Consider the following 27,617-nt stretch of genomic DNA (forward strand, 5'->3'; position numbering starts at 1 on the left):
AAATGAACCGGTTCGGCTACGTACGGCGCGAAAGAAGTTCAACCACGCGTGCATCATCCAGCAGTGGGCAGACCGCGGGACGCACGAATGTTATTTCGAATGTTATTTAACCTCGAGTGGTTAAGGAAGTTTAAAATAATGAAAAGCCCTACCCTCTAATCTGGCATCCACCGCGATCGAGGCACGGGGAGGGGGCGTGTCACGTGACGATCCAAGGGGCGGGGCGCGGGGGGGGTGGAGAAGGCGGCGATGGAGGTGATGAGGTGAGGATTCTCGCTCCTCTTAACTCTCCTCTCTCTCTCCTCTTATCTCTCCTCTTCTCTCTCTCTCCCCTCTTCGTCCTCCCTGCGCCTGTCACGCCGAGCCGAGATAACAAAGAGGCTCGCGGGAACGATGAGCGGAGGTGGCGGTAGCGATGTGGGTTGTTGTCATTGATAATACTAATTCAACCTTAGCAACATATCAACCTTGATGTTATTATTATTGCTGCTAGTTGTTACCATTATAGCGATGTAACCAGGCGGATACTGTCAGATGTGCCCTTTCTTTAAACGCGTGTGTTTATAACAGAATCCTGAGAACCCTAAAGGTGCCTTAGTCTGGCTCTGTGAGCCTCAGTGATTCACACTGAACCCTGTGTGAGCCTTAATCTGGCTCTATGAGCCTCAGTGATTCACACTGAACCCTGTGTGAGCCTTAGTCTGGCTCTGTGAGCCTCAGTGATTCACACTGAAACCTGTGTGAGCCTGAGTCTGGCTCTGTGAACCTCAGTGATTCACACTGCACCCTATGTAATGAGCCTGAGTCTGGCTCTGTGAGTCTCAGTGATTAACACTGAACCCTGTGTGAGCCTTAGTTTGGCTCTGTGAGCCTCAGTGATTAACACTGAACCCTATGGAAGGAGCTCGAGTCTGGCTCTGTGAGCCTTAGTGATTCACACTGAACCCTATGGAATGATGCCTGAGTCTGGCTCTGTGAGCCTCAGTCATTCACACTGAACCCTGTGTGAGCCTTAGTCTGGCTCTATGAGCCTCAGTGATTAACACTGAACCCTGTGGGAGCCTTAGTCTGGCTCTGTGAGCCTCAATAATTCGCATTGCACCCTGTGTGAGCCTTAGTCTGGCTCTGTGAGCCTCAGTGATTAACACAGAACCCTGTGTGAGCCTTCGTCTGGCTCTGTGAGCCTCAGTGATTCACACCGAACCCTATGGAAGGAGCCTGAGTCTGGCTCTATGAGCCTCAATAATTCACACCGAACCCTATGGAATGAGCCTGAGTCTGGCTCTGTGAGCCTCAGTGATTCACACTGACCGGCGTTGTGAAGCTTGGGTGAAATATCCCCCCTTCCGACATCAACGGCGTGGAAAGGCCCTCATCCAGCAGTGGATCGACAACGGCTGTACATGTGGACCTCGTGTCTAAATGCAGCTGCAGATCAAGATGGTGTTTGTTGTGCCAGTTATTGTTTATTTCTTTAATCCACGTTTCACTTGAACAGGAGACTTGTGTCAGTGGGTTGGCACCTGGTCACAAATAAAGACGACAGTACATCCATGCATATCCAGGGCGCGGAATAAGTTGGGCAATGCTTCTTATCACGGTATCTGTACACCGCGGGACATGGGGTTCTCAATCAGGGGTACGCAGACCCAGAATGTCCAAGGGGGTACGTGAGGCGATTTTAAAATGTGCCTTAGTCCGTCGCACTCATTGTGCTTAATATGCTTACATTATTGATTTTACATTTTCACACATTCATTTCTCAGAGCCATGTTGGGCCAGGCAAGGTGGTACTCGGTTGAAACAACATTCAACAAATTGTTAAATATAGCCTGGTAATGAAGTAGCAGCTGGTGCGGTGCACGCGTTGGTACGAAGCAGAAGACCATATCCGCCAAGTCGGCTCGTCTCTCCGAATAGATGCCAGAAATTCGCGCCTCCAGCAGGAATTTGCACCTCCTGCGTGGCTGCCTGCAGCAGTGCTGGAGCGACCCAGTTTGAAGGCGGTTCAACTGCGCCAGGGGGCATTGGGGCTGGCCCAGGTGCCAAGCCACGAAAGGGGAGTAGTTTGGGGTGGTGGGAGGGGCGGAATTTGACAGGGGATGGGTCTCATTTGTTACACCAGGGCCCATGTGAATCACCCTATACCACTTGGACCCATAAATATAACTATAGACTGGCATGGGAGCTGTAGACTAACATAGGGGACTGTGTGGTGTAGATATCGAGGGTGCAGGCGGTGCAACTGCAACGGGGCCCACGGGCAAAGCGAAGGGATTCGGGCGCCGGGCTACGAAGAGGGCGGAGAAATGTAATCCTGCAGGCCCTCTCCCACCCGCGTTAAATTATTTGCACCAGGGTGACCTGCCGACCATGTTATGCGGCCAGGCCTGCAGCGCACTTCCACAGCGGTCCACTCACTTCACACCAACCTCACTCACCGTTGCAGGACCGTCGCTGAGCTCAGCGTTACGCACGGCCTGTTCAGCACAGAGGAGCACTTGGATCTCCTATGTGGCTGAAGCAGAATTGCACTGCACTGGAAAGTGTCGTATTTACACACGGGGCCAACGTTTTTATCAATTCCAAATGCTGGATGAGGGCCTTCCCCATACCGTACAGGCCGCAGATGATGGGTGCTGTTTGACCATACTTCATCACGCTGGTGTGTGCGGGTTGGTGATGGTGGAAAGTATAGATGTGGGAGCATATTAAAAGTCAACATGATGTCTTTAACCTCTTTCTGTCTCTCAATGTGTAATCTCAAGCTCGCATCTCTCCACGCTCCTTCGGTCACTTTTGAGATTGTATTCCTTTTATTTAATCAGTGTCCATATTTCTCGTGCATACATCATTCAAAACCATCCTTATTCGGACATATTGGTATATAAACGTCTGCGTGTGTGTGTGTAGGCTCGTGTGGATATTCCTGTGCCTTCTGCCCCGGGTCTCTGGCCTGGACTTTGACCCGTACGCCGTCTTGGGGGTGGCTCGCTCCGCACCCCAGAGCGACATCAAGAAGGCTTACAAGGCGCTCGCCCGCGAGTGGTACGCATCGGAGCCAGCAAGCGGCACCGAGACGGGGCGCATCGGCAGCACATTGTGACCGGATACATAGCCAAGCGTAGAACAGCTACAAAGTTGGATACGAAGTTATAAACTAGTGTACAGTAATTTTGCTGTGATGGTTCCACCTGAAGACGGAAGCTTGTGTTGCCTCCGAAGCGTCATGATTTAATTTATTTGTTTTATTTTTTAACCTACGTGACTTTACCGAAAAAAACAAAAAATCCTTGCAGTCACGAAAACTTCAAATCTAGAAAGCGAAGTTATAGTTGAAGAGATAAAGGTGCAGCCCTGCAATGTATTGCTCTAGCCCCACTGCTGGTGGAAGGCCATCCACTAGAGGGAGCTCTGTCGTGCCCCTCTGCAGGGGTTATGCCTTCGCGTTCAGCCTACTCGCCACACATGACCTGCCAATCGTCAAACTGTGGGGTTACTGCTGTTTAAATTTTTTCCACTGCCGTGCCGGGCGATTGGATCGAACTGGTGTCCTCTGGATTGCAAGTCCGGCGTGATAGCCATCCCTCCATGGCAACGTCCCGCACAGTACCACAGTGGGCGAGACCGCCGTGCCGAGATGTTAACTACCTCGCCTGGTTTACAGGAGGTTGTGGGTTTGATCCCGACCCTGACGCCGGCTGTATATTTGGAGTTTGCTTCTTCTCCCCGTGGTCGCGTGGCTTTTTTCCCAGTCCTCTGGTTTTTCCCTCCACATTTAGAAACATGCGTTTAGAGTATTTGGCTGCTATAAAAATTCAACATGATGAGCCACTTCGTTCAGCTATCATTTGTGGCCAGGACGCTTCTGAAAAAGAGCGATATCGCTCAGTGGGCTTTACCTGGTAAAATAAAAGTAGTTAGTTACACGAGCTACTTTGCACGACGCAAAGTAGCTCATGTACAGGGTAGGTGGCGGTGAAGGCTGAGGCGATGGATACCAGAATGGTCGGATGATGCTGTCAGTGATATACGTGTGTGTTTGGGGTGACGCAAATTGGGTAGCGGTATTAAAAAATTGATGACATAGTTGCGAAATGAAATAAAAAGGGTAAGATGTAAATCGGGCGTATGATTGTACATCTATTTACAGGCATCCAGACAAGAACCGGGATCCGAATGCGGAAGACCGGTTTGTGGAGATCACTAAAGCCTACGAGGTGAGAGAGACGTATGCACATTTCCACCAGTGAGGCAGTGATGCCGAAGAGCCGCATGACAAAAACGGATAAGATTTAAAAAGCAGGGTCTGAATTGGCTAATGATACTGAGGTCCATATCCAAGCATGTTGAATCAGTCAATGGATTGAAAACTAAAACAATTTTTATTTTACCAGGTGAGGCCCCACTGAGCTATGTAGCTCTTTTTCAGAAGCCACCGGTCCACAAATGATAGCTCAACGAAGTGGCTTACTATGTGGAAATGTATAGCAGCTTAACCACTGTAAATGCACGATGATTCTAACCGTGGAGGGGAAAACCTGACAAAAATTCACGCGACCACGGAAATATATAGCAGGCGTCAGGGTCGGGATCCAACCCACGACCTGCATACCAGTGGGCCTTACCTGATAAAATAAAAATTATTAAAACCACAGCAAGAAATTTTTTGAAAAATGTTCTTGCTGTGGTTTTCACACCTGATGATGATTGCTTGTGTTACAATGGAAAGGTCGTGAAAATTGTGATGTTTTATATTTTTATTATTTCGCTTCTATGTGACTTTACCGAAAGAACCATTAATATGAATCCCTGCAGTCACGAAAGCTTTAACTCGAAATATAAAAAATACTTTTTTTTAATTTTAGTTTAGTCACACGAGCCATACGGAGAAGATGGCGTTTTCTCACGGCTGCTTTGATTGTTTGCAGGTCCTGTCCAATGAGGAGAAGCGCTCGCAGTACGACCGGTTTGGCAGCGCGCATGGCGGAGGGGCTCAGTTCCAGCAGGGCGGCAACTTCCATCATCACGACCCGTTCTCCTCCTTTTTCGCACATCCCTACTTCAGCTCCTTCTTCCAAGAGGATGAGAGGTGGGGGGGGGCACCAGTTCCCGGTGATGAATGCTGTGGCATCAGCGCACAATATGACTAGTGGGCATTATCTAGACCAGGGGTCTGCAACCTTTAAGACATAAAGAGCCACTTGGACCCGTTTCCGAAGGAAAAAATAAACTGGGAGCCGCAAAACCATTGCAACTATTAAAACAAATATAACACTGCATATATTGTTTCTTACCTTATTGCTATATACAGGATCGTGCAGTCAGCTGTCAATCTGAATAAAAAAAGGACTTTTTCACTTAACAATGTAAAATATATTTTTGCAAATTAATAGCTAAATTACCTGGTTAATGGGATTTTTGCTCCTGAACCTCAGTGCACAGTGTCTGCACATCAGGGCTGCAAGACGTCACCTTCATTTTCACACAGGCTTGCAAGCTGTCATCTGTGAGGCGTGATCGATGTTTGTTTTTAATATAGTTCATGTTGGAGAAGACCTGCTCACATACATATGTGGAGCCGAAGATCGACAGGACTCCAAATGCATACTTTTTCATGTTTATATAAGTGTTGGGGATGGCATTCCATGTTTCGAATACAAGTTTGTCCTGTTTGGGAAGGTTTTCAATATCACTCCATTTATGATTCTGAGCCAGAATGGCCTTCTGACGGGCAACATCCTCAAGAGTAGCGGTCAAGCATTTGAACTTGGACACCCATATATCTTTGTCGGCTATATCGGCCAGTTCCATCTCAAGATCAGGTTGACTTACACCTGCAAATGCAGTCATATTCAATAGGGATGGATCGATCGCCAGGGGAGTGACAGGGAAGGATAATGTCGTTTTTTCTTCTCTGAACTCACAGAATCGTTTCCCAAACGAACTTTGCATTGTGGTGATTGCAGACTTGAAATATTCCAAATTTATCGTATCATGACTTTGTTTGAACTCTCTCAAAGAGGGAAAGTGAGACAGTGTACCTCTCTGTAAATCTTTGACAAACACTGTCAACTTGCGCTCGAATGCCAAAACCTCCTCCAGCATGTGCAGGGCTGTGCCTCCTTTCCCCTGAAGGGTTGTATTTAGCGTGTTTAGATGTGCTGTCATGTCTACCATAAAATGTAATTTTTCCAGCCACTCTGGCTGTTCCAGCTCAGCAAAGGTGAGCTCTTTGCTGCCCAGGAAGGTTTTTACTTCTTCCAAACATGTGACAAAGCAACGGCAACGTTATTGCCTGTCACCGGGCGGGCAGTGTGGAGCGGAGCGGCGACCTGTCAGCAGCGGCAACGCCAGAGCAGGTGTCACAGTGCGCCTCCTCCCCTCGCTAGCATCCGCCCCGGAGCCGCGGTCAAGGTTCAAAAGAGCCGCATGCGGCTCCGGAGCCGCAGGTTGCCGACCCCTGATCTAGACAAAAGTATACATAAGGGGCCGTCCATAAATGACGTCACGCACCTGGGGGGGGGGGGGGGGTGGTCAGACATTTGTGATGATGTGTGATGGGGGGGTTTGAGAAATGTGACGTCACATCAAAATGCGCAACTTTAAATAAATATAGACAACACGGTCTACTTAATTAAATAGACTTTTTAATAAATGTTTTCTCCTACAACATCAGAGTGCAGCGCCACATTAAATACGCACTATAATGACAATAGTTTAAAGCGATTTGAAGCATGTTTAATTTTCAAAAAGGAAATATGGTTTTGGGGGGGGGGGCAGAGCTTTGTGACGTCATATTTGAGGGGGGGGGTCTGACTTCTGATGACGCTGTATGACGAGGGGGGGGGTCAAAAATCGTCCAAAATCGCGTGACATCATTTATGGACGGTCCCTAAGGGCTGATTGAGTGAAACCAGAGTGAGCGGTACCTGTAGTTACTGCCCAGCCAATAACGTGCATCCCTCCCGGTGGCGCGGTGACATCAGAGTCCAACCCGCTTTGCGATTGACCGCTTGTGATGATTGTATTAAACGGAGCGGTGGCGCAGTGGTTAGCGCAATGTTCAAAAAACCTGGCAACCTAAGTTTGAATCTCAGGCATGGCTAAGATTGGTGAAGAATTCTATTTAATCCAGTCCTGCTCTATCCCCCCCACCACCCCTTTTACCCTTCGCCATCCCGCGCTAACCAGCATGGTGAAGAATGGTCAGCCAGCACGGCATGACAGTCATGACATTAGAAGGCCTTAATCCAACAGTAGATTGGCAAAGGGATGTAGGTTAACATTAACTGCAGTCTGGCGTGGTTGCTGCCAGCATCTCATTTCTGTTGTCTGGCAACCCTGCCTGGCTGGAGGGCTTCATGATCGGTGCAGTGGTGCTGCCTTCACAGCTACGGCAGCGTAGCAACATGCGTGCCAGCCGGAGAGCAGGCCAAGTGGAACGATGCAGTTGTCACCGCGACGTGGTCCGTTGTGTGGTTCTGGTAGCCACGGTGACCAGCACTCTGGGGTTCATGTTTAGCATCCCACGCGTGCAAGAGACGTGCACAACACCAGCTGCAGCAGCAGTGAGTAGTCGCTCTTCTGCAGCGGTTGACGGAGGAGCCACCACAGTTTTCTTGGCAGACCCAAGGCTGTGCGGAGCAGCGGTGTGGGCCGCTTAATGAGGCTTCGATTCATATTCTTGGTTATTTCGGTAAAGTCACGTAGAAGGGAAATAATAAAATAATAAAAATAAAACAATATTATTTCCCTTCTACGTGACTTTACTGAAAGAACAAAGAATATGAATCCCTGCAGTCTCGAAAGCTTTAAATCGAGATTTGAGGCTTCGATTGTTAACCTCGACACAACTTGAGCGGTCTTCAGCTGACCTTACTTCATTGAAGCAACCGTTGCATGGAATAAGAGGGCAATGCTTTGGGGTTGGCTGTCTCTCTGCGGGGCTTACGTGTTGCGCACAGCGTGCGTACTGCACAAAATTAGTGATTTTTGTTCAAAAATTCACTTTCGTTGTAAGTATTGAATGGGTCTGAGCGATGCGTCATGTCGCCCTTGGAGCAGGCTGGACGGAGAAGAGCAGGTCGGATGGCGCGCATACGAGGGGAGGCTGCTCAAGGCGAGCTCCCAGCGGCCTTTTATGCTGCGTGTGACTTCACGAGCCTGCCTCGCCTGCCGGCAAATGCTGCCCATGTGGAAGAGCACGGCTCCGACGCTGCTTGGCTATGGTAAGGCAGAGTGGATTCCCATTCGTGGGTTTCCTGGGTTAGGGTTCCTGATGGCTTTAGGTTCTTGATTGTTGCCATCAGAAATGATAGCGCAACAAATTGGCTTATCATGTGGAAATTGATAGTAGCCTAATACTCTAAAAGCATGTTTATAAAAGTGGAGGGAAAAACTGGAGTACCCAGAGAAAAATCCACGCGACCAGAGGGAGGATCTGCAAACTCAAAATATACAGGTGTCAGCGTCGGGATCGAACCCACAACCTCCCATATACCTAGCAAGGTAATTAAAATCTCGCCAGCGTGGCAACCCAGAAGTTAATAATAATAACTTACAATGTAATTGCTCACTCTCGTAGAGGGATAACGACTCGGATGCGCGAGGAACCACGGACGAGTGGGAGCCCTTGCCAACAATTGCACGAGCTCTGTTGTCCTCTATATATTTAAACGCGCTATCATCCAATTAATGAGTATTTACTTATGGGACTAAACCGGAGCACCAGAAGAAAACCCATGCATGTTCGGGGGAAATGCTGTATCCCACACAAACCGAACAGGTATCGTTCACATCTTTGCTGTACTGGCTTCTCCTGGCAAGCCAAGGTATGACACCTTCTGATTACAGCCAACAAAATAACACGTGCATTTTCTCCAGGTGCTCTGGTTACCCTCCCAGATGTATAAACACTAAGTAATTGGCCGAAAACACATAAAATATATAGAGGACTGTTTCGATGATGGACGCGTACATCATCGGAACAGAATCAGAAGTAAAAGCCATGCGGGAGGGCCTGTGGCACAGTTTGGCGCCAGCTATCATAGAGTGCGGTCGTGGCGCTACAGTTCTCTGCGGTGAGTAACAATAGCTTTAAAAACAGCGGCGCTACGCCTCTCTAAATAAAATTTACGCTGAACTGCTTCGCGTTCCGAGAATTCAGCGGTGAACAGGGGACCCACACCCTGCAACTGGCAGACGTCTCGGAACGAGAAAAGGGTTAACCCGCTTCAGCCAATTGGATCTCTCCGAGAGGTCTGTGTCCGAGACCCTGCCGTGCTGCACGAGAACGCTTTTGTGTGGCTCGCTCGCTCTTGTAGGCGTGGGCGTGGGCATGGTTGACGGGGACGTGGATGCGCGCCTGGTGATGAGGCTGGGCGTACGCACGGTCCCCGCCGTGGTCGCGGTCCTGTCGGGGAAGAGCCACGTGTTCTCTGGGACGCTGTCCCGCGACGCGCTGCTCTCTTACCTCGACTCGCTGCTGCCGTCCCAGCTCGTGCAGACGGTGGGTGGGTTGGTTGGTTCGGGTGGGGTGGGGTTGGGTTGGGGGGGTTGTGTTGGGGTGGGTTTGGTTGGGGTGGGGTGGGTTGGTTGGTTGGGTGGGTTTGGGTTGGGTGGGTTAGTTGGGTGGGTTTGGGTTGGGTGGGTTTGGGTTGGGTGGGTTGGGTTGGGAGGGTTGGGTTGGGATTGGTTGGGGTGGGTGGGTTGGGGTGGGTGGGTTGGGGTGGGTTGGGTTGGGTGGGTGCATGTGGTCTACACAGCAATCCATGTAGTTCAGTGATGGGCAATCTGCGACCAGCGGGCTGCATGCATCGCTTGGAACCCCTTGTGGTGGCCCGATGTCAGTATGTCTATGGCAGTGTTCTTCACACATTTTCAGAGGGGGGGGGCACTTTTGCTGATAAGACATCAGTGTGAGGGCCGCCACACTGCCTGCAAGGGGTGTTTTCACATTTGTGTATTGTCAGGGGCCACGCGTCAAGGACCACCAGGGGCCGCCAGTGGCTCGTGGGCCTTGCAATGAAGAACACCAGTCTAGGATGTCGCGTGAGGTCATGATTAGTGCACAAGCAAGATGTCAAGCTTGCGTCCCACCGAGGCGAAGGAGGGGCCACTCGTGTGGCCCACCCACTCGTCTGGGGTTGCCTACCGCTGGTCTAGCTCCTGCACGCGACGTGATTTCATCACGCTATCTCCGCGTTGGGCCTTCTGCCGGGCGCATCGCGCTCCTCTGTCCGCCACTCCACGTCGATGAATGCCGAGCCGCCGGGCCATCATCCCTCGTCGTGATGGCTCCCGCCCCGAGCCCCACTCACCCTTCTCTACGTTCGTGTTGTTCACCGCCCCACAGGTTGACGCCGACTCAATCGAGCCGTTCCTGCAGGGTGCCGTGAGTGACAGCAAGCCTCGCGCTCTGCTCTTCTCCGCACGCACGACACCGTCCCTGCTTTACAAGGTGGGCCACGTTTACACCGTGCATCGCGCACACCAGCACCTGTGTTGATTGTGGCCTTCGCGACGTTTTATCTGCTTCGTTTTTTTGCTTGCCAGCTCTCTCCCGTCGCTGGCTCTCCCTACGAGTTTTTATTTTTTAGGTTTAAACCACGTGTTGTTCCACGTGACGTTCTACGTTTCGCGCCCCCCCACAATGTGTGCCAAGAGCTTATTCAGTGAAACGTCGAACATCGTGATTTTAAACAACACCGTGATTTAGCCCGAAAGAAACTCATGGGAGAGAGCCGTACGGCAGTACAACCGCGGATTTGAATGCCAGGGCTGGTCGGGTGTTGCCAGTGACCGAACGGACTATGCCTCTCCCGCCAGCTCACGGCATTCGCGTACTGGGACTACGTACGTTTCGGGTTCGCCTCCGGTTCCGGGGGACACCACAAGGAGACTCTGCGCCGCTTCGGGGTGAACGCGTTCTCCCCGACGCTGCTGCTCTTCAAAGAGAGCCCCGTGGAGCCCGCCGACATCCTGCAGGTCTCGCCGGTCCCTTCGTCGTCATCATTGTCATCATCTTCATCGTCGTCATTGTTGTCATCTTCATCGTCGTCATCGTTGTCGTCTTGGTCATCATCGCCATCATCATTGTCATCGCCGTTGTCATCATCGATTACTTACAGTGTGCTCCTTCCATGCAGTACATCTCCAAGCTGCTCACTAAGGTGTCCCGAGTCGACGAGTTTGTGTTAACATTTTACTATTCATCAGCATCATTATCATCAATTTTCATCATGATCAGGCATGGTCGATCCACTGCTGGATGAAGGCCCTCCCCTCAAACCGCCGCCATCTCTCGTGGTCCTGCGATGCGATAATCCATCTAAAAACCTTAAACTATTAAACTAAAAAACTATTTTTATTTGACCAGGTAAGGCCCGCTGAGCTACGTAGGTCTTTAAAAAACAAATGATAGCTCAACGAAGAGGCTTCTCGTGTGGAAATGTATAGCAGACAAATACTCTAAACCAGTGTTCTTCACACATTTTTAGAAGGGGGCCACTTTCACCAATAAGACATCAGTGTGAGGGCCGCCACACATTTGAAACCATTGGGTTTGACAGGATGGTGGGGTGTTTTCACATTTGTGGGGTAAAGCGTTGGTCCTCCCACACATTCCGAGATGTCTGGCCAACGTGCGAAAGAGTAGGCCAAGCACCCCGTAGAGCTCTCTTTAGTTGAGGATCTGAGCAGTGGCGTGAGCAGGCAATTGCAGGACTGCACCTGAATTGAACCTTCCCTTTTTCAGACGAAAGACATCAACAGGGAGGCTCTGGATGAAATCATCTCGAGGAACAAGTTCTTGGTGGTTCCCCGACTGACCAGTCAGAAGGTCTTTGAGGAGCTGTGCCCTGCTCGAGGGGCCTTCCAGCAGAACAGGTGCCTCCCTAACACTGGGAGATGTGACCACACACACGTTGAAGTTTATACTGGTTGGAACCTCCTGGTTACACTAGCCCACAGGGGATTATTGTGTCCGTCCGTCGTGCAGGGAGGAGCTGGGTGGGGAGGGGCAGGGTGGGGAGGGGCAGGGTGGGGAGGGTGGGGTTGGGTGGGGAGGGGCTGGATGGGGAGGGTGGGGAGGGGCTGGATGGGGAGGGTGGGGAGGGGCTGGGTGGGGAGGGTGGGGTTGGGAGGGGTGGGGCTGGGTGGGGAGGGGCTGGTCACCCCGTGGTGCCCTTAAAAAACTCAACGTTTAACCTACTCACACCGGCTTGTGCCCGCCCTCACAGTCGGGCATATTTGCAGAATACACCACGCCGCCATTGACCCTGGCCATTGACCGAGCAACCCAACGTTCCTACCAGCTCCCTCCGCAGGAATGTGTTTGGCACGTTACATATATATGTATAGGGCGCCACGGTGGTGAGATGTTATCTCCCTCGCCTGATGTACCAGAGGTCGTGGGTTCAATCCCGACCCTAACGCTTATATAGTTTGAATTTGCATGTCTCTCCGTGGTTGCGTGGATTTTTCTCCGGGGCCTCTGGTTTTTCCCTCACATGTAGAAACATCCATTTAGAGTATTTGGCTGCTATGGCCTGGCACGCCAAATCCATCCTTTTAGTGCAGTTTTTTTATTGCAACTTCACACTACAAGTTTAATTTATATTGAATTGTCTTCATGATAGTTATTGTGTAACCCCCTTTTTACAAACGGACAGGCAGATGTAGCTAAATTAAATTGCGCTTTCAACCTGAACTTTAAAGCATTTTAAAATTCAGCTGTGTGCGTCCCTCTCCTCTAGGCCGTGCGTGGTTCTGGTGTCGGAAGACTTGGCACTCATCTCTGGGCTTCTGAATGCAGCCTCCATGCAGGCCAAGGCGCAGTTCACCCACGTGTTGCGGGACACGCAGCCCGACTTCACGAGGGCGCTCGCCAACGCCGTGGGCGCAACCGGGGAGAACAGCGTACGCACACTTGCACACGCGCACATTCGAACAATCGCACACATGAACGCTCGCACACTCGCACACACGCCAATACTCAAACACCATGATACGCAGATCCTTTGTCGATCCACTGCTGTGGACGAAGCCCTCCTACAGCGCCACTGTCGTTCACCACGCAGCTCGGTGCGGGTTGATGAAGCCTTAGTGCATTGACGTCAGAGCATTGGGCCTGCAGCCCAGTAGCCCCGATATATTGTCTTGTTTGTACTGTGATGGTAACTCTCCCATCAACCGAAATGTAACGGATTTCGTGTAACTGGCGATAATAATTTGAATACGTCGTAAATAATCGATCCTCGTGAATATGGTTTGATGCGTGGAGCTTGACCGGGGCCACGTTGCCAGCAGATTTTAATTGTACTGTACCACGCTCTCACATCTTTGCTAAATGCCGTCCCCAACCCGCACTCACCACCGTGACGGGGGATCGTCAAAAAATCTCCCGGTGACCCACACGGCATGGTTAGGGCCCCTCATCCATCCAGCAGTGGATTGACAAAATAGCCACACCAGTATAAACTGGTGCCCAGATGTAATTCATTCTTCGGGGTTACTACGCTGTTCAATTTTATTTCACGTTCTGCACTGCTCTCTCTCGCCTCGCCTGCCAGGTAATTGCCGTTTGGCGAGAGAGTCCATCTGGCAGGGCTGCTTGCGAGCTGGTGGCCGACCACTGGAAGGGCCTGGAATGGGATGTGCACTTCCTGCTGGAACGCGTCGATGACATCGTCGGCAGAGGAATGAAAAAGCTCCCTTACTTGGCCACGTTGCCACATCTACACGACGAGAACACTCCGGTATGTGCCGTGTTCCTTGCTCATGCTGTATTTGTGGAAAGGCTGTGTGTGTGTGTGTGTCGGCGTGGTTTGGGGCTATGGTGGGGAGCGGTAGTGTAGTAGAGGTTACCGCGCTGCGGTACGAACCCGGTGACCCGAGTTCGAGTCCCGATCACGGCCAACACCAGTGACGATTATCTGAATCGGTCCTGGGCCTCCCCTAGGTCGATCCAAATGAATACCTGGTGCGGTGTGTAAACATCGCAACTAGGGAGACAAAGGCGGCCGGGCGTGGTGCTGGCCACCCAAGCCCTCGTGTAGGGCCAGCCTTCACAGGTGCTCCTTCTAACAGCACTTGCCCCAACAGTCTGTTAACGTCTATACGGGGGATATTTGTCTTTTGTGTGTGGGTTCTGATGAGTGTGGATGTATGTTTTGTTTGGATGTGTGCACCAGTGTGATGCGTCAGTGTCAATTTTTTAAATTGCGTAATTTTGTATTTTATTCTAGTTAACCCTGACTAATGCTCGAGGGTTGTCATAAACTTTGACAGTTACTACGGTCTACCCACCAATGATCACAAAGCATGACTATGACGATATGAAATTAACTACAGCAGAACTGGTAATGTGGACGGGGTGGGGAAATAAAATCACACAACTTATAATCCGCTGGGAGAGCCAAGAATTTTCGTGGGGTGCTGGGTGGGGGGGATAAATTGCAGATAATTGAAGGAATTTGCATCAACTCTTATCCGCTAAACACATGCAGATAATTGCGCAAGTCACGGCGGTCAAAACACAAGGATAAACCCCTGCGGGGTAATTGGCTGTACGTGGCGGACCATCTGTATCCTTGTGTACGTCCTGAAGGAGTGATGGTGCAGTGGTTAGTTCAATGATCCCAGCCACCAAATTTTATTCCCCTACCTTCCACAACATTGGCCAAGCGGAGTCTGAAACTGTCCTGGGGTCTCCTGAAGGTGAACTCTGCCTTTAAATGTGTACCTTGTATGGTGGGATCACACTGGCACTGGAGAGAGGTTAAAGGTCGGTGGGACATGCATGGTGTTGTTGCATTACGTAATCACGCATGCCGTGCAATCCTTAATGGGTGCTCAACCCACATAGCACCTTGTCCTTTATGGTTCTGTAAGGCTAACCGACGGTCGTTGTGTTCATGTGCACATGCTGCCTTTCAGAATATAATAGTTCGTTGGTATCGTGCACTTGAAGATATATTCTCGGAAATTTGGTCAGAAATGCATCTGATCCGATGGTAGGTGGTTTTTGTTTTATTTCACACACAATAATACTCCTTTATAATTATCGGTACATCTGCAGCAGTGAGCTACATTCCATAAGTCAAGAGTTTTGTTTCAGAAGAAATTTGGTGTTAGTCACATTAATGTTCACGAAAATATGTTTTGGGGGGAAGTATTAATTGACATTCAAGCTTTGTAAAACAATTAAATTCTGAAAATAAACCATATAGGTAATTGTTTAATTATGGAAATTATACAAACAGCAAGATTGGCAGCAGCCACAGGCCTGCAGATCATAAATCCCTTTGAAATGTTCACCAGTTGTGGCTTGAAATCTATAAATCTCCTTATGGGGATCTGTCCCAAAATGCTGATAACTTCATAGATAGACAACTGAAAAACAATTGTTGGTGACGTCTCACCGCCTGGCAGCCTTCCAGCTCTTGTCTGTGGTTCCTCAGCGATTACACGAACGACACTATATAAAGGTAATAATTCTATTAGATACGGGCGAGTATTGTACTCATGTATAAACAGACACGGATGTACGAGTCAAATGCATTTGCAAGTGTTGCGCCATGATAAGGTGCTGTAGGCAGCTGACCTGCCGCCACGCTCACGGGCCGACAGGGGGCAGCCGAGAGAGAGCGAGGTGCGTAGGGGTTGACCAAAGGTCAAACCCCCGCCCCCCCCCCCCCCCGGTGACCGGAGGTTGACACCCCAGACCCCCAGGGGCTGGGGGCTGGGGGGGAGTCCCCCCACCACTTCCTAAGACCCCTTAAGATTTAAGGCCCTCTAAGACCTTCTAGAAGGTACTGGAGGGGGGGTCATGAGGGGAGGGTTGACCCCAACCTGGGGATTAAAGGCCAGCCCTCTGGACGGGCCGGGCAGTGTTCGCCAACTCAAGCTTGAAGACATCTGAAGACCTGAAGACTGGACCAGCACCCGCGGACCCTTAACCGAGGCTCTCGTTGGAGCCGGTTGTAGCGGAGCCGAGGTAGCTCGGACACTCTACGTACCCCGAGGTAGGTCGGTCAGTCTTTCGCTAGCCGCCATCGCAAGAGCTTGGCGTGTAGCGTAGCCCGGCGTGTGTAGGACACCCTAGAAGGGAGGCTGTCTCTCCCTTAGGCTATCGGGTGAAAGGGGCGTACCCATTTATGTAGAGTAGTGTGTTACAGAGTAGTGTTTAACAGAGTAGTGTTAACAGAGTGTTAAGAGTTGTTACAAAAACGCGTTGCCTCCAGCAGGCGTCTCCGTGTGGTTTAGTTCTAAGACACAACACAAGTAAAGTCGTGTGTGTGTGTGCTTTGTCCCAATTCAGGCGGGAGCTCATGCCAGTGCTCTCTCTCGTCTTCTCTGTCATCTTTGTGCTCTTTGGAACCTTCATCATCAATGCTTTCAGGTACTCGCCAAGCACATTTGGCACGCATCGTGTCAATACTCTTACGGAAGCCACTGCATAGTCAGACTGGACATTTGTGAAAAAGAGCTTTATAGCTCATCGGATTCCTCCAGTATGAATAAATATCCTGATTCATTCATGACTGCTGTCACTGTATGCTCACAGAAGAGTGCTGTCCCCACTCCACTGCTTCGCGTGATATTCAGGGTCATAAAACGCCTACTCACTAACGAAATATGTCGGTGCATCTCCAGGCTCTAGTAAACCACTGACCCTTTACTGGAGGTCCTGGGCCAGTTCTGGAAATTCCCCATTTCCTCAACGGGAGCCAGTGCGCTCGGAGAACAAAGTGCCAATTGGTTTTAATGTTGTTAACGATTCACTCCTCCAGCGCTTCAATGTTCTGTCACGATTTGGGGTCACATTTTTGGGGTCACGGTTTTGGGGTCACGGTTTTTGGGGTCACGATTCGGGGTCACGGTTTGGTTCAAGAATGGATTTTGTCCGGTTTTACTTTTGCCATACCGTTTGTAATGTTTCATGGAGGGGGTTGAGGGAGGGGATGGTCAGTTGTACGTAATTTGCTCTAAGTTGCAAGTGATTCTTACACACGTGAGCCGACCCATGCGTCACATGACCAGCAGACCACATGTTCAAAGTTTGCGCATGCATGTTTCACGTGTGTGTTTGCATGGAGCAGTAGTGGTTAGCACTATGAACTCAAAATACCTAAGTGTAATTCCTGGCAACGGTTACCATCAGTGGTGAATGTCTGAACCGCTGTTGGGCCCTCCCCTAGTTCGACTCGGCGTTAAATTAGTACTTGGTTTGACGTGGTGTGTAAACATCAGCACTGGGGTGACGAAGGCGGCCAGACGTGGTGTTGACCACGCGACCCCTTCGTGCACTCTGCCGACAACAATGGGTGCTCACCAACAGCATTTGCCCATTGTGGATGATAGTACACGTGCCTTTGTGTCTATTTGTTCGCCGTGTTTTCTGTGTGCGTATCTCAGTGACACACCCAGCAGTGGCAGGGAGAGGGAACGGAGGCAGAGCCCTCAGAGTTCATCACGGCCTGCAACCTCCTCGCAAACACCGTGAGTTACCACACGATCAACTTACTGCTGGATAAAGGCTTTCTCAAGGCATCACCATCGTCACGTGTGGGTCAGGGGTTTTATTTGACCATACCTAAGGTCAGTGGGGGTTGATGAATGCCGATCAGCATGGACGTGGGAGCATAGTGTCGTACGATTGATGTTGTTGCACTGCCATCTGCTGCCGACAATGTAAACCCGCAATTGCTGATAATATAACCCATGTTTTATGCACGGTCAGCAGCCAAGCCAATTACTTTCCAGGCTCTAACTAGCTTAGGGGCCGTCCATAAATTACGTCACGCACCTAGGGGGGGCTGGGTCAGACATTTGTGACGATGTGTGACGAGGGGGGTGGGGGTTGAGAAATGTGACGTCACATCAAAACTTTAAATAAATGTAGACAACACGTTCTACTAAATTAAATAGACTTTTTCATGTTTTCTCCTACAACATCAGAGTGCAGCGCCACATTAAATACGCACTACAATGACAATAGTTTAAAGCGATTTGAAGAATGTTTTATTTTTTTGGGGGGGAGCAGAGCTGTGTGACGTCATATTTGAGGGGGGTTTGACTTTTTGTGACGCCGTGTGACGACGGGGGGGGGGGGGGGGGTCAAAAATCGCGTGACGTCATTTATGGACGGCCCCTTAACTTCCGAGATATCAGGTGACTGGGCACAATCCAGGTGAATTTTTCCTTATGTTCACATGCAAGACAATTCGATTCTTGTCTCTTGGTTTGTTGATAAAAGACCGATAATCAGACAGGAAAGAGGAGATTTGGGCTTAGCACAATTTGCCTTTAGCACGCCACTCTCGTCAGCGGTGCAAGAGCGAGATGGAATCTGGTCTGAGCAAAGTTGTCAGCACTGTCTGGTTAGTGCACAGAGATAGATACCTGTTGGGTGATGCCTGTAGATGCTGCTGTGCACTTCAAAAGTGGAGATTTACATGGATTGTCTTTTGGCCTGCTTAAAACACGCAGTCTGTCAGTTTTGTTGGGTCTTCGTTGTGGTAAATGTCATGGAAGTTTTGGTCCACCAAATATTTTTCAACATCGCTTTAGAAAAAAAATGTGTTATTAATTTGTGTTATTTAAATGTACTGTACAGTGTATTACAAAAAATAAAGTGCATATATTTAATTTGCAGGACTGATCAGCGTGCATAAGGAAACTCATTTTTCTTCTTGGTTCTTTCGGTAAAGTCACGTAGAAGGGAAGTAATAAAATAATAAAAATAAAACCTAATAAAATTATTCTCACGACGTTTCGGCCACAACGCAAGCAGCCGTCCTCAGGTGAAAACCAGGTCCGTCGAGGCGACAGAGTCTGAATGAAACAGCACACGAGCTTGGAGCATATATATAAGCTGGGCGCCTTGACAAAGGAATTTGCATATCAAGATGAATTTAGCATATTTATGGGAAATGCAGGAATGTGATTAGTACTACATATGCAGACTCATTTTACAATGTGTTTATCAGTGGATCTCCCATGTGATGTACTTTATGTACTTGTAAAATAATTATTTCAATATGTAAATATTGAATGATGTAACCTACATGACTTATACCATTTATAGTCATTAATTGCATTTATAAAGCATCTAAATATACCACATCTTAAGTATCTGTAAAAAACACATTCATATATTTAGAACTCTTTATAACAACCATAATAGAGACTACATCATGGGACCTCCTTTGTCAGTACCAAAATATACTAATAGGGGTTTTCCCCTTTTTTCTGGCAACAAAACTGACACCTTTTGCAAGGAATCATGCTTACATTAACCACAATACTTGCAGTCAAATGCAAACAAAAAACAATACTCTGATAATTTATGCATTGTCCTTGAAACTGATTGGTCCACACCAGAGACAGCTTTCTTTAGAGCCTCGTCTCATATGGTGTTCGACCAGATGACGCCAAAAGGCGCACAGTTCAAAGACAACGCACTACCAGAGTAATGAGAGCTCGGGGTGAGCAGCTACATCATGGGATCCCTGAAATATGACGTCACAAAGCTCTGCGCCCCCCTCCCTCCCAAAACCATATTTCCATTTTGAAAATAAAACATGCTTCAAATATCTTTAAACTATTGTCATTGTAGGACGAAGGGGGGTGGGGTCAAAATCGTCCATAATCGCGTGACGTCATTTATGGACAGCCCCTAAACTAAGCAGGGTGACGACGTACGGTCAAATGAACAGGTTGAATTCTGAGAGCTGGCCTTTAATCAAATTACATGCAGAAAGAAATGTGTTTTTGTTGTGTACTTAGTGACCAGACCGAGACAATTAACTCCACCACGACTGACAACTTATTTGAATCACAGGTGCCTACCTGCATACGAACCCAAGATCCCAGCGGCGTCAGCTCGGCACTCGGACTGCCGAACCACCCGGCCATCTCTTGAATTCTGTGTTTGCTTTGGGGGACGCCAGAGAGATGTTGAATCGCATCTCAAAGCAATTGAGCGCGGGATTTTTGTTTTGATTTTTTCAGTACAGTTTTGAGTTTGAGGTACGATGTGCACATCTGTGCTCTTCTTGTGCCATTTTTTGCGGGACGATGCTCGGCTACTTTTGTTACCCCTGTTGGTCAAGCGCTCACTGCGACGGTTGATGCGCAGGCCAGGCGGAGAGAACTTGGAACTAACGGAGCTGACGGGTGACCTTTGCTCGAGCTACTTGGGTGGCCTTCGTCCGGGTCACATGACCGTGCTACTGGTTGCCATGGCACCGCATCACTATCTCTCGGTGTTCGCCTCCATCATGAAACCGTTTTCCCGGTGAGTGTTGGGACCGCTCCTCAATAATCCAAGCGGTGACGCAATCTGCTATCACCACACACAGTGTTATTGTCAAGAGTCGAGTGTCCTTCCATATTCTGCCTTGTTTAGTCATTCCCGTTAGAACGTTCATAACCTGCTCTTGTACGTTTGCAAGTGCGCAGATAAAAGTCACCCGTGACTCTACCACTGTTGAAAGCCATACAAAGCCATACCAAGGCGTCATTCTCCTAACTCTTCGCATATGGGGGCCACAAACATTTGTGTAAATAGTTTGCATGTATATACAAAACTTAATTTTATATGTATGTGAATGTCTCGTCGACACACCGGTGTACTGAAGCAATAATACATTGGCAGCATTTATTCACGTGACAACTTTATTCATTGGTAATATAGTTATTTTTTGGGGAGTTAAATCACGTAAATATAAATGTGTCGTTAAACCCACAACCACCCGACACAGCCAATTAGTAAGGTTTGTCACTTAAACAGAATATGCCAATTCGTTATTCACTGGCCGTGCCAGATGGTTGAGGGTGTAGGTCACAACATTTTCCTTATGGGGATCTGTCCTGAAAATCAACTGTGGACCGTAATATTGGTCGCAAATACCTACTTGTCTTGAATTCAAATTGCTTTTGCACGCACGTGTAAGACGCAAAATATCGATGCTTGCGAAAATATAAACGGTTGCAAATGCGCAATTCTCACCGTTACTTCCGTTGTGTCTTGTGTTTCAACCCTAGCAACCGCTACCTGCACTTTGGCTTTGTATCTCTGAAGAAGCACGCCGACTGGGTGAACACGGTTCTTTCTGCCGCGGGATGCGAGTCCCTGCCAGGGTGCGACCCTGCCGAGATCACGCTGAGGAACGCGCCCGTGTGCGTGATCGCCATCAATCCGCACCGCCGGTACTTCTGCATCATGCGCTCCAACCTGGAGTCGAGGATATCGCAGCAGGCCAGCACGGACGATGACAAGATGGCTTTTGCTGTCATGAATAAAGTTTTGAAAGGTATTTTAATCCAGTGAATTGGAGTTTGGGTCAATGCACTGCTCACGTACATCAAAGTCTTCAGGATCTCCTATGGACTCACTTCTGCCTACCTCTCACTTCTTGTCTCTACTCTCCTTCGTCCACTTTCCTACCTCTCCCCTTTCATCTCACTCTAGTCCCCTCCAGACACTTTCCTACCTCTCCCTTTCATCTCACTCTACTCCCCTCCACGCACTCTCCTACCTCTCCCCTCTCATCTCACTCCACTCCCCTCCACGCACTCTCCTACCTCTCCCCTTTCATCTCACTCCACTCCCCTCCAGACACTCTTTTTTGTCTCTCCCCTTTCATCTCACTCCACTCCCCTCCAGACACTCTCCTGTCTCTCCCCTTTCATCTCACTCTACTCCCCTCCAGAAACTCTCCTACCTCTCCCCTTTCATCTCACTCTACTCCCCTCCAGACACTCTCCTGTCTCTCCCCTTTCATCTCACTCTAGTCCCCTCCAGACACTCTCCTGTCGCTCCCCTTTCATCTCACTCTACTCCCCTCCACACACTCTACGCTTCAGCAAACACGACATTCTATCGAAGCCCCCAGTCGACCTTCATCTAGTGGGAGGTCACTCAAACTCCTTGGCTGCCCCCTTCCCCCAGCCATTCATGCTGTTCCTGTTCAAGTCCACACTCAAGGCCTTCCTTTCTTATTCTGGCCCATAACTGACTGCCTCTCTCCTAGGACTTCCCCCTTGGTCACCAGACTTCTGGAGACCTCTCTAGTGCCTGTCACGGTAACATGTGGGTGCCACGGTGGCGAGATGTCCACTACCTTGTCTAGTATACAGGAGGTTGTGGGTTCGATCCCGACCCTGACGCCTGGATATTTGGAGTTTGCATGTTCTCCTCGTGGTCGTGTGATTTTTCTCTGGGTCGTCCAGTTTTTACTTCCACATTTAGAGTCAATATGGGTTTAGAGTGTTTGCCTGCTATAAATTTCCACACGATAAGCCACTTCATTGGGCTATAATCTGTGGCCAGGTCGCTTCTGAAAAACAGCTCTATAGCTCAGTGGGCCTTAACTGGTGAAGCAAGAGAACTATCCTACCAAGCGCAACCACTTTTTCCTACAAAACTTGCCTAACAAGTTCCCTTCCAGACTTCTGCATCGACCAACAACTCATTTACATGTCGCTTAAGTTTGGCGTCCAGCTCTCTGATCTCTGTTCCACGCACGCAGTGATTGCAGAGGGCACTTCCCAAAGCACCCTGACGAAAAGTGACGTTGTTCAGCTTGATGCCGCACGCGCGTGCGTTACACGTTTTACCAGCGGAAAATCAACACCGCCGCCTGTGTCCGCAGATGAACGTCGTCGCTCCTCTCCCACATCGTCGTCTGAACCCGGAAACGAGAAATCTGCTCGTCAGCAGTCGGCAGGCATCTCCGCAGGCAGCTTGTTCCGGCCGGAGTGGGCACTGACCGGACTGGACACGTGGATGGAGCGTCTCTTTGAAGGAACCTTGCCCAGATACTACGTGTCCAATTGGCCCGGCATGTAGTTTTGAAGTACACTTCAAACGAACGTTCTTGTCTTTCAATTCTTACATCACCAGGTGAATGTTTTTGGCAGACATTTTCGTCATGGTTATTGTCTCTTTTTTTTAACAGGACCGTTACACGATACAGTGTGGATTTATTTAACGTCCATATTAGCAACGGTTGGGTACATACAGTGCGAAAGAAGTTCAACATACATACATGCCACCGCATCTCCAGATGCTCCACGGAAACGGCGGGGCGTGTTTATTTTGTAGAAAGAAGCACACTCGGTCATCATAAGGAAGTTTTTGAGTCTCACAATTTTCCTGCCGAGGGATTTACTACTCTCGGTCATATATAAATAGGGAATGCCCGTAAAAATGTTGATTCATCCAAACATTTTTTTCAAAAACAACAGAGGCTGTAGGAAGTTATAGGGATGGGCAATAATATGAGCAATAATATGAATAATAAGAGAGGAGACGGGTGTGGGGGAGAGAGGGAAAGGGAAGGGGAAAGCTCGGTCAAGGACTGGCAGAGCGGACAAATGTGGGAGGTTGTGACGTGTGGTTGAAGAGGTGAAACGGAGATGACGGAGCAGTTGAGTGCCCGTGACAAAACTTGGTGTTTGTCTGCCCCTGTGTAGATATGGGGGGGGGGGGGGGTGTTGTACGACGGGACAGAGGAACGTGTGACGTACACGAAGTATCCAGGCCGCAGTAATTTTCTGGGTTTGAAACGCGATTGTAATGTGCGTCAGTGACGTTCCTCTGTCCCACTTGCACATCTCGTCACGATCCAGGAGCAGACGAACGCCAAAGTTTGTCGCAATTATAGTGGCTCGTTGGGATGCAGCCACGCTCCCAAGGGACACCTTCACCGAGGCGCTTCACCTGCGCCGTGGGCCTGGCGTGGCTTGCGGAGCATCTGCGTTCAAAAAATCACGGCGACAATTCCAAAGGCGCCGTCACTCGGCAAGCCAGTTACTGCGAGGGCTGCGCTAGCAAGTGACAAAACTGTCATCGGTCCATTGTAATCGGAAATCGATGTCGTGTCTTGTCACCTGTGGCTGTTCAAAAAGGTGAGTAGTTTTGAGTGAGTTTTTATGGGATGGTGGCGACTCAACAGCTCATCTTGTCTTCCTTACAAATGGTGCAAGGTAGAGGGGAACAATTATGCAGGTAGGAACAACAGTTCCACACTGCCCACCAGGGATTATTTGTCTGTCTGTCATGCATAGCCACGCCCTCGATTCGTATTTCATAGAGCGCTTCGGGCGGGCTCGGCACCACGTGACGCGCCGCCCCACGCAGCTTGCGCCGCGTGACACGGATCGCACGAATGCGCTGTCCAACCAAGTTCCTACCTGCCCACTCCGAAGGAACGTGTTCTAATCCATAGTAATTTTATCAATGGAATGCCCTTTTTTAAGTCAAAATTTTGGTGAAATTATAAGAGCAGTCGTGGCAATGGCTAAAGCCAGAAATGTATTGACAAAGTCTACTACCCTTGCACAGAATACGAGAAGAAACGTAGAGGTCAGGGATATGAAGTGAAAAAATCACAGTGGCGGTGGACTACAAATTGTATTGAAAGTTAGAGAGAACAAATTGCGTCTTTAGTTTAGACTTACAACCAGGGTAGTGGCCTCTTTTAGGCCTCTTTAAAGGATAAAAGGCAAAAAACACCAGAATCGGAGGATCTCGGATTCCACGGAGGAGCTTGTGGAGTTAGCAGAGGTGGGACAAAGTCATTGTTATGCAAGTCCAAGTCGAGTCGCAAGTCATCAAATTCATGACTCGAGTCTGACTCGAGTCCAAGTCACATGACTCGAGTCCACATCTCATAGGTGGGACAAAGTCATTGTTATGCAAGTCCAAGTCGAGTCGCAAGTCATCAAATTCATGACTCGAGTCCAAGTCACATGACTCGAGTCCACACCTCTGGGAGTTAGTAGATCAGTGAGGTAAGCAGGGCTAATGTCGCGAAGGGCTCGGTAGGTGAGAAGCAGAATTGTGTAATAATAGGGGTTTTCCCCTTTTTTCAGGCAACAAAACTGAAACCTTTTTACAAGAATTCATGTCTGCATTAACCACAATACTTGCAGTCAAAATGCAAACAAAAAACACACTATGATAATATATGCATTGTCCTTGAAACTGATTGGTCCACACCAAGGGACGGCTCGAGCACCAATTGGGTCGAGGCTCAAAAGAAAGCCGTCCCTTGGTGTGGACCAATCAGTTTCAAGGACAATGCATATATTATCATAGTGTGTTTTTGTTTGCATTTTGACAGCAAGTATTGTGGTTAATGCAGACATGAATCCTTGTAAAAAGGTTTCAGTTTTGTTGCCAGAAAAAAGGGGAAAACCCCTATTATATTTTGGTATTGGCAAAGGAGGTCTAATGATGAGATACAGAATTGTGTACTTTGTTCGTGGCTTATTAGGCAGCCAATGGAGAACTAGGCAGGTGTGGTATTGTGTTACGGTTCTTGCACCAGCTGCAGCCTGTTAGTGGAGCATTATTGTGTGCAAATACAAATTGGATGTAAAAAAATGATGTTGGTATATGGTCAGTTAGCATGGAAACATTGAACGGGCACATGCATCGTAGAAAAGTAGCTGCAGTGGTTCCTGCCTCGTTAATGGCAGGCGCAAGTCTTCCCATTGCCTCTAGATTTGAAGCTTCCGTGACTGCAAGGATTCATATTCTTAGGTTTTTTTGGTAAAGTCACGTAGGTAAAACATTAAAATTAATAAAAGTAAAATAAATTCACATGTATCAAGTAAAGTAAATGATACAGCTGTCGTGGCTGTGACGGTTCCACCTGAAGACGGAAGCTTGTGTTGCCTCCGAAACGTCGTGAATTTTATTTTATTTTACTTTTATTAATTTTAATGTTTTACCTACGTGACTTTACCGAAAAACCTAATATCTTCCCATTGCCGTTCTGCAGATACAAGTGACCACTGTCCTCCTGCGATCCAATTTGAAGGTTGTCACGTGTCCGTGTGTGTTCATGTTTATGCGGATAAATAGAAATGTATATGGGTAAAAATGGTATTTATTGAACGTAAATAACTTAAACGTGGTTGAGCGTCAGTCCTACACCATGCACCCGTGGCTAACTTAGCGTGGCCATTAGATCCAAGCAGTAATTGTATGGTCGCTTTTAACTGCAAAATTCTGATAATTTGACATTCGTGCGGTGGCGAGGTAACCCCCCACCCCCCCAGGCATGCTGCCGTGTGGTGTCATGGTTCGCACACGGAGGCGATCCAGAGGTCGCTGGTTCGATTTCGCGACGCGGCAGCTGCAAACAATGGGGCAAGTTTCTTTCCAAGCGGCAGTGTAAAACTGATCAACCACAGTTAATCGGTACGTCGCGTGAGTAATGACAATTGTTGGAGGCCCTCCCGCCAGCAGTAGCGCAAGTACGCGATTGCAGGGCTGCACCTTTACCTAAGCTGACTCCGGCTGAGATCAGTTTCAGTCTTGGTGGAGAGTCGGCACGACAACGTGTGATCCTGCCTCACTGCTGCGTGCGTTTGACTTTCAGCTGGTACATCGAACAAAATAACTCGACAGCCCGTTATTGACCTACTGCTGCTGCTGCCCTAACACCCTTTTACGGTCAATTCATCTCAAGCATCCAACATATATACAGTAAAACCTTGGATTGCGAGCATTATTCGTTCCGGAAACGTGTTTGTAATCCAAAGCACTCGTATATCAGTTGTGATCACGTGACGCTCGGCAGACAAAACGTATACACGTACTACTCTTATTGCAAGACCTCGCTCGTTTATCAAATTAATATTTATTTTAAAAAATGCTCCTCTTGCAAAACACTCGCAGACCAAGTTACTCGCAATCCAAGGTTTTACTGTATATGTTTTTAACACAAATGGTAGTTACGCTGGAATAGCTACTGCCCCAGTAACACCGCTTGGCAGCACCATGCACGATCGTCCTTGAAGCTTCCAGTCCAACTCATCCCTCGTGCGTGGTGTAGATGTTTCGTCTGCTAACAAAGTTTGCTGTGATTTAACATTGTACATTTTACACTGTGGAAAAGAGTCGATGCAAAAACCGTGTGTCATCCGTAATGAAATCGCTGTCTGTAAATAAAGTGATGCGGTTTTTTTTATGCTTTAATGAAACCACCGTTGTCTATTTTGCTTAGTGCTTCTTTGTAAAGTGTGTTAGATTTAGTACGCCTCATCTCAACCATCGCAATGCCCTGCTACAGTGTCTAGCCAGGGGGGGGGGCTCAGCAGCAGCTGTCCCTGTGCAGGGTACGGTATTTACACATTCGGCTGCCAGTAGATGGCGATGTTACGGTGTATTCACGGCATTCAAGGCATGTCGGTCAACCACTCACTTGTCTACACCGTTGTTCTTTAATTTTCAGCTGTACGCCTCTCGCCGATAAGACATCATCAGTGTGAGGGCCGCCACACATTTTAAGGCATTGGGGTTTGACAGGTTGATGATGGGGGGTGTTTTCACATTTGTGCATTGTTGGGAAAGGGTGGGGGAGCGCATGTCAGAAGCCGCACGAAAGGCCACCAGTGGCCCGTGGTCCTTACAGATGAAGAACACTGGCCTACACCATTGGAACCTCCTCTGCCAGTAGCAAAATATGATAATTGGTTTTTTACCCTTTTATCTTTTTTGGTGTTATTTTGTTTGTATTCCGACCGCAGGTATTGTGGTCAATGCAAACATGACTCCTTGTAAAAAAGGTGTCAGTTTTGTTGCCAGATAA

The 27,617-nt window shown here is 48.7% G+C and overlaps 1 protein-coding gene across 2 annotated transcripts; it reads left to right on the forward strand.

Annotated features, from left to right (window-relative positions):
- Positions 1 to 232: 232 nt before the first annotated feature.
- DNAJC16 (DnaJ heat shock protein family (Hsp40) member C16) lies at positions 233 to 27,004 on the forward strand. 2 transcript variants are annotated; one of them, XM_078875064.1, is made up of 17 exons: positions 233 to 263; positions 2,914 to 3,048; positions 4,154 to 4,220; positions 4,932 to 5,092; positions 8,065 to 8,231; positions 9,327 to 9,511; positions 10,358 to 10,462; positions 10,831 to 10,989; positions 11,759 to 11,889; positions 12,759 to 12,921; positions 13,575 to 13,760; positions 14,941 to 15,017; positions 16,325 to 16,405; positions 17,422 to 17,505; positions 20,147 to 20,305; positions 21,055 to 21,323; positions 22,665 to 27,004. In XM_078875064.1, exons 1-17 carry the CDS (start codon positions 250 to 252, stop codon positions 22,859 to 22,861), a joined length of 2,340 nt encoding a protein of 779 aa, XP_078731190.1. In that variant the 5' UTR covers positions 233 to 249; the 3' UTR covers positions 22,862 to 27,004. The 2 variants fall into 2 exon arrangements, with proteins under 2 accessions (XP_078731190.1, XP_078731191.1); XM_078875065.1 differs by having other exon boundaries at positions 8,068 to 8,231.
- Positions 27,005 to 27,617: the final 613 nt, after the last annotated feature.

This window comes from Lampetra fluviatilis, chromosome 40 (assembly GCF_964198595.1).
Source record: "Lampetra fluviatilis chromosome 40, kcLamFluv1.1, whole genome shotgun sequence".
Lineage (NCBI taxonomy): Eukaryota > Metazoa > Chordata > Hyperoartia > Petromyzontiformes > Petromyzontidae > Lampetra > Lampetra fluviatilis.